At 50.5% G+C, this 7500-nt stretch overlaps 2 protein-coding genes across 5 annotated transcripts in view; both read left to right on the plus strand.

Annotated features, from left to right (window-relative positions):
* Positions 1-595, plus strand: part of pum1 (pumilio RNA-binding family member 1) — a 57031-nt gene extending 56436 nt beyond the window's left edge. For all 4 annotated transcript variants that reach the window (XM_080526795.1, XM_080526792.1, XM_080526793.1 and 1 more), the window contains one exon: positions 230-595. In XM_080526795.1, the coding sequence (XP_080382921.1) occupies positions 230-361 (132 nt within the window). In that variant the 3' untranslated portion in view covers positions 362-595. The remainder of the gene's footprint in view (positions 1-229) is intronic.
* Positions 596-4730: 4135 nt separating this feature from the next.
* Positions 4731-7500, plus strand: part of sdc3 (syndecan 3) — a 40351-nt gene continuing 37581 nt past the window's right edge. The window contains exon 1 of the mRNA XM_080527362.1: positions 4731-4859. Coding sequence (XP_080383488.1) covers positions 4806-4859 — 54 coding nt within the window. The 5' untranslated portion in view covers positions 4731-4805. The remainder of the gene's footprint in view (positions 4860-7500) is intronic.

Consider the following 7500-nt stretch of genomic DNA (forward strand, 5'->3'; position numbering starts at 1 on the left):
TTCTTTCTCTCTCTCTCTCCCCTCCCTCTCTCCCTCCCCCCCCTCTCTCTCCCCCCCTCTCTCTCTCCCTCTCTCTCTCTCCCCCTCTCTCCCTTCCCACCCCTCTCTCTCCCTCTCTGTTACTCCCTCTCCCTCTCTCTTCCTCCCCCTCTCTCCCTTCCCATCCCTCTCCCTCCCCTCCCTCCCTCCCTCCACCCCCCCCCTCCCTCCCTCCCTCCCTCCCTCTCAGATCCGGCCCCACATCTCGACCCTGAGGAAGTACACGTATGGTAAACACATCCTGGCCAAGCTGGAGAAGTACTACATGAAGAACGGCGTGGACCTGGGCCCCCTCCTCGGCCCCCCCAACGGCATCATGTAGACCCCCCCCCACACACCCTCCTACCCTACCCCTCCGTACCCTACGACATCATGTAAACTACCCTTCACCCCCTATACCCTCTCTAAAAGGCATCACGATCATGAGTTACCCCCCCCCGCCCCAAACACACCTGCCAGTGGCAAACTTCTGCCCCCCCCCACGCCCTTCCTGTCCCCATGGCAACCTCTATGGGGAGGGGCCTGTTGCTTACAGGAAGCCTTGGTTAGTGTTCTGTTCCCCGTGGGGGAGTTTTCGGGGGTGGGGGAGGGAGGGAGGGAGGGAGGGAGAGGAAGAAAGAAAGAAAGCCCGCCCCTCCTTCTATGTTTTTCTTTTTGTCTTTTTGAAAACATTTAGAATAATTTTACTTTTTTGCTACTGCTGCACAGTCTTGATTGCCACCTTACCACTATGAGAAAAATTTGTATTTAATTTGTCTGTCACAGAATCATAGATACACACACGTATACACAGTTATACACACACACACGTACACACACCATGGGCTAACCAGCAGACAGATCATTTAGCATGGGAGAATCGGTCTTGCTTCTATAAATATAACGTGTATACTTGGTGTAGACCTTTGCATATATATATATATATATATATATATAAAACTTTGTAGTTTTTTCTGGTTTTTGATGTTGAATCTGTATCTATAATGTACCCTAGTAGTGACACATACTTCTGACTGTATAATTGTACATTTGTAAACCCTTGTAATGTATAAGTGATTTACCACCCTTTTTTGGTATGAGATGAAAAGGAACAAAAAAAAGAAAAGAAAAAACACCCAAAAAAATAAAACTCACTCAGAAGATGAAGAAAAAGAAAAAAAAAGCGTAGACAAAAAAACCTGTGCATTTCAGTGTATATTCTCACCTACCTGGTTGTGACATATGAGTTGTTGTATATTGTAAATTGTAATATCAAATTTTTTGTTTTGAAAAAGCCCTTTCTATACAGCGTAGTACATGTACAAAGATCCACCGCCACGCTTGGTTTTATCTTGTCACTGCTGTTTATTAAATGAAGAGATGCTCACACCCCCCCCCCCCCTGTTAGAACACCTTCTGTTAGAGTACTGACGTCTGATTCACCTTCAAGTCTCTTTTCTTTTTTCTTTTTTTTTAGACCTTTTATAGGAATGCTTCCCCCCCCCCCCGTATGTGGTTCAGGGAGGGAGGGAAGGAGGGATGGGTGGGTGGAGGGGAGGGGAGGTTGGGAGTTAACCAGTTTACCCCTCTCCTCCCCTTTGCCCTCCTCACCCTCCTCACTCCTCTCCCCTTCTCTCTCCAGAGGAGGGGTTGGGGCCTAGCCCTGCCCTGACCACGGCTTGTACAGAGGAGACTGTATAGTGTTTTGTTGGCATTCCTCAGTGCTGTAGTGCTGTTTATCAGACTGTCATATCTGTCATCTCTGTCCCCCCCTGGGTGAGAGCGCCCGCCACCACGCAGGCGGCCATGTGTACATTAGGAGCAGCATTGTGTATATTTACTACGAGCACACCTGTAACCATATGTGTATAGTTAACAGAACCTGTGTATGCTTGTTGCCTGGGCAACTATTTTTTGTAACTGCTGTTGTAGATTGTCTCTAAACAATGTGTGATCTTTATTTTGAAACAAAACTGAAAAAAAAAATCAAAATTGAAAAAAAATCTTGGTGTTGAGTGTCTTTTGTTGTTGTTGTTGTTGTTTGTGTCTCTCACTTTGTGTGTTGTGTTGGATGACACACACACACACACACTGTCCTGAATATAACTGTCAGGTCCTACCCTTTGTGCTCCTTTCCTCCCCCACATGAATGTGAAAGCTCTGGCATGTGTGAACATTGAACAGTCCCCCCTCCCCCCCATAGGCTGTCTTACACTAAAGATGATCTCTTTCAAAAGCAACAGCTAAGGAGAGACATTACTCACCAGCAAACCATTTGGTTAACATTTGCTTATGGTTAAGCAAACTGTTAATGCGATGCTGGTCAGAAAGCCCGCCCCCGTCCCCCCCATCCCCCCAAGTCGTATCCAGCAGCGTGTGTTTGATACCATTCCTTAATCCGTTCCATGCATTACAATGAGCCTGTCCTCCGATTTCTACCTCCACCAGCCTCCCTTGGAGTCTGCAATATGATTGGTGCAATGTTCACCATATAGCTGGTCCCTGGGTCTGCTCTCTCAGATGTACATAGATGTTCACCATATAGCTGGTCCCTGGGTCTGCTCTCTCAGATGTACAGAGATGTCCATAGTCCCTGGGTCTGCTCTCTCAGATGTACATAGATGTACATAGTCCCTGGGTCTGCTCTCTCAGATGTACATAGATGTACATAGTCCCTGGGTCTGCTCTCTCAGATGTACAGAGATGTACATAGTCCCTGGGTCTGCTCTCTCAGATGTACATAGATGTCCATAGGCCCTGGGTCTGCTCTCTCAGGTGTACATAGATGTACATAGTCCCTGGGTCTGCTCTCTCAGATGTACAGTACATAGATGTACATAGTCCCTGGGTCTGCTCTCTCAGGTGTACATAGATGTACATAGTCCCTGGGTCTGCTCTCTCAGGTGTACATAGATGTACATAGTCCCTGGGTCTGCTCTCTCAGATGTACAGTACATAGATGTACATAGTCCCTGGGTCTGCTCTCTCAGATGTACATGGATGTACATAGTCCCTGGGTCTGCTCTCTCAGATGTACATAGATGTACATAGTCCCTGGGTCTGCTCTCTCAGGTGTACATAGATGTACATAGTCCCTGGGTCTGCTCTCTCAGGTGTACATAGATGTACATAGTCCCTGGGTCTGCTCTCTCAGGTGTACATAGATGTACATAGTCCCTGGGTCTGCTCTCTCAGATGTACAGTACATAGATGTACATAGTCCCTGGGTCTGCTCTCTCAGATGTACAGTACATAGATGTACATAGTCCCTGGGTCTGCTCTCTCAGATGTACATAGATGTACATAGTCCCTGGGTCTGCTCTCTCAGATGTACATAGATGTACATAGTCCCTGGATCTGCTCTCTCAGATGTACATAGATGCGCAGTAGGGGCTGATCAGGGATGCAAGGCGTTCTCTATCAGCCTCCCTGAGGGAGAGGGAGAAGTCCATACTCCGGTTGGGGGTGTGTTTGTGTGTGGGTGTGTGTAGGGGGAGGGGATGGGGGGGCAACAGTAACCCAACCTGGGGCTGTGAAAGAAAGACCACTGCATTGGTCCACGGTGAACACCGGCATATTGATTGACTGACTGAGATATTAAACATGTTTATTGATTTTTTTCTTTAATCGATAATATCTTCTACTACAGGCACATACCAGTCGTATCAAAGTGAGATAACTTGCTATCGTGATGAACACTGCTGGCTTCATTCATTCATGTTTCCAGGGCTATTCTCGGGATGACACATATTGCCTCTGTACATTATGTTCTAAATAATAGATCGCGGTTCCAACAGCACCGGAGGTCCATTCTCCTCTCATGCCCTCCTCCCAACACCCTGGAAAGGTGACAACAAAATGGCGGGATTCCCCGTTGAGAACGGAGGGGCCTTCCTCTCACCTGTCCAGCATCCTCCCATCATCCTCCCTTCATGCTGAACGCGCTTGAATGGGAGGCAGCGAGCCAGCCACTTATCAGCAGGCTGCAGCCTTTGATGTGAGCGCATGTAACGGATTCCAGCAGGCATGTCTGGCGCGAGGTGCCGACTTCGTTTAACGGGAATAAGGGCTGGGTGGTCTCGTGTGCCCACCTGGGCACCCACCGACACAAACACCGCTGGAGCTCCGCCCATGCGCACTGGAGTATGGAATGTGCCCTTCCTCGCCCGCCGGTGTTGTTAGGGTGAGGGCGCGCGCGCGCGCGTGTGTGTGTGTGTGTGTGTGTGTTGTTGCGGGCGCGGGTGTCTGGTTGGGCTGCGGGTAGTTGGTCTGCAGGGGGCATCCTCGCCTCGCCCGTCAGAGAAGATCCCCCCGCAGTCTCCACAGTCACACACACACACACACACACACACACACACACACACACACACACACACACACACACCCCTTCTGCCAGGCCGAGCAGCGTCGCCATACGGAACATCCTGCTCTCAGCGGAGAGGGGGAGGAGAGAAAGAGAGAGAGAGAGAGAGAGAGAAAGAGAGAGAGAGAGAGGAGGTCTGGCGTCTCCCCATAGTAGCTTAAATCGATCAGGTCTTTGAGCACAAAAAGTCGACAAAGGGGGAAAGACAGAAATAAGAGGCCTCGCGGAATTTCCTTCGTGAAGCTATATCGGTTACCAGAGGAAGAGCGCGCGTGGGGTCTTATAGAAAACGGATTAATACACGCCAGACGGATGTTCGCGCGGACGGGCGGCGCGCTCTGAAGTTGGGACACTACCGAATACCGAGAGAAGCGCTTTTGTTTCCTCCGTGAAGGCGTCGGGAGGCTGTGCTCGCGCCCCGAGCATGAAGCTGCCGTGTCTGATGGCGCTCGCGGCGCTGCTCGCTCACACCACCTCGGTAAGCACGAGCCACCCCGGTTCCTTTGTGCCTCTATTGTTGTGCGCCAGCTCGTTGACTATTGTGGCCCAAGAAAACAGGATCTGGACTTCCATAAAGGATCCAGGCATCCATGGGCATTGTGTGTGTGTGTGTGTGTGTGTGTGTGTGTGTGTGTGTGTTGCGCTGTCCTTAATGAGGCAGCGGTAGCCCGAGCGAGCGAGCGTGACTGCTGCTCGGTGATCAGTAGTAGAACCGTGGACTCGACCCACATTTCCTCTCGAGCTGTCGGTGTCTCCGGTGTGCGGCTCCCTGGCCCCGTGCCTCCCCGCCTCTCCCCCGGTCTTTGTGTCTCAGAGTCGGGGGGGTTTATTGTGGCATGTCCCCCTGAGTTCCGTGCTGTGTGTGTGTGTGTGTGGGTGTGTGTGTGTGTGTGTGTACAGCAGTAATTAGCGAGCATTCTCTAATTGAGGTTGATTACGGGTCTTTGTTCGGTCTCCTGCTCTGTGGTGTCTGCTGCCTCGCGAGCCTCACATCCTGCTGGTAATTCAGCTCGAGTCATACTGCGGCGGGTTTAACGACTTCATTACCGGGGAGACGGCCATGGAGAGGCACGGGAAGGGGGACACGGTGTGAGTGTGTGTATATGTGTGGGATGGTGGGGGGGGGGGGGGGGGGTCGTTGACTACCCGTCTGACCTACTATGGAAGACACTATCCCGGGCCGAGGGACTGGGAGATAACGGGGCCGACGGGGCTGGCTGAAAGACCCCCGGGCACATCTCCGTTAACCGGAGGGTCTGTGTGTAAGTGTGTAAGTGTGTAGCCTATGTGTGTAAGTGTGTTATTTGGGTGGGGTAGGTAATAGGGATGGCAAACGCGATGCGGTGTGCGAGGGATAGGATGATGTCATCGGGAAACGCTAGGAGGGGAACTGATTAGGAATGCGCGAGCCCCCCGGAACCGAGCGGTGCGTCACGCACATCCAGCACCCACGCACATTCTGTTACCGATCTATCCTTATACCGGGAGGACGTTATTGGAATACAACGGTTGTTTTGTATGAACGTCTAAATCGTCAAATGAATGAATACGGTTTGACTCGATTATCCGTGACAATGGTGCTGTGTTGCTTTCCTCCCGTGCTTCAACCGGAATCACCGGGACTCAGAGGTTACTGTCCTCTCCTGTCTTCTGTCACGTCCTCTCAAACGACCGCCAGCTAGTATATCCTTTGGCAGACGTCTCAATTGACTTCAAGGGACGTCACTCTCTCTCACACACGTGTGCGCGTACACACGTACACTGCATTAGTCATGCACAGATGGATCCAGGTGTGTCTGTTGTGCTGGCACAGGTAATAACCATCAAACAAACACACCTCGATGGTCTCAGCAACACTCACTAACCCTGGACAGCCCTGCCCTGGGGGAAGGAGACGCACACACACACACACACACACACACACACACTCACACACATTGGCACAGAGCGATTGAAACACTCATTCACATAGACTTGCTACGGTCTGTGGCAGCGTCCAGCCAACCAACTAACCGTGTGTGTGTCTGTGTCTGTGTCTGTGGTTTATGACCAATCCCCAGTAGATTCCTAGTAGATGGTGCGTGGTATTTCCTGTGATAGGGGGACTGTGATGTCATTTCCTGAGGTGTAAGTTTAGATTAATCCTGATTTTCCCACAGACAACAGCCTGCTGCACCCCACAGTGTGTGTGTGTGTGTGTGTGTGTGTGTGTGTGTGTGTGTGTGTGTGTGAGAGAGAGTGTGAGAAGTGGGGTGTTTTGAGGATCATGTTCAACTTGTGGAATGAATCAGTTTTTTGTGCCTCAAATAGCCAGCAGACAAAGCCCCCCATAGAGACGGAGAGGGAGGAAGAAAGAGAGAAAATAGAGGGAGAGAGAGGGGGATAGAGAGAGAGTGTGGAATGTGAGAGGCAATTTGACACAGGAAGTTGGTCCATCTCACTCCCTTAGAGGACAAAGAGTCCCTCACACACACACACACACACACACACACCCACACCTACACACACACGTGTACGCATACAAACATTATACACGTTATGTCAAAAGGTACACACATCAAACGCCTGGACACACACTCACACCAGATACAGGACATACAAGAGCCTCTATTTCCACACTGAGCTCTGGAGGCTGGTGGAGGTAGAAATCGGAGGACGGGCTCATTGTCGTCACACGTGTTTGATACCGTCCCTCCGATGTCTACCTCCACCGGCCTCTCCGGTCTCTGAGTTCGGTGGAATTAGTTTTCCATCCGGATGAGAGTTTCAGATGTTCACCCACAAAAAAAAAGAAATCTTCGTTCTTCTAGAACTACGACTGCCAAACGGCTCCTGGCCCGAGCATAGATGACTTTCTTCCTGCTGACGACAGGTGGATAGATGATTCACTTCAAACGTATTTGTTGTAAGTCTCTTTGGATAACGGCTGTCTGCTAAATGCCCAAAAATGTAAAAATGTGTATACAGCAACAACACAGTCAGCACAAAGGCGGAAAGGCACAATACAGTTCAATACAACATTATGTGTATGAGTGAGTGTGTGAGGTGCAGTAGAAAGTAGCTACACACGCACGCACGGACGCGCGCGCGCACACACACACACACACACACACACACAC

The sequence above is a fragment of the Nansenia antarctica genome (assembly GCF_963989245.1).
Source record: "Nansenia antarctica genome assembly, chromosome: 3".
In the NCBI taxonomy this organism is placed as follows: Eukaryota; Metazoa; Chordata; class Actinopteri; order Argentiniformes; family Microstomatidae; genus Nansenia; species Nansenia antarctica.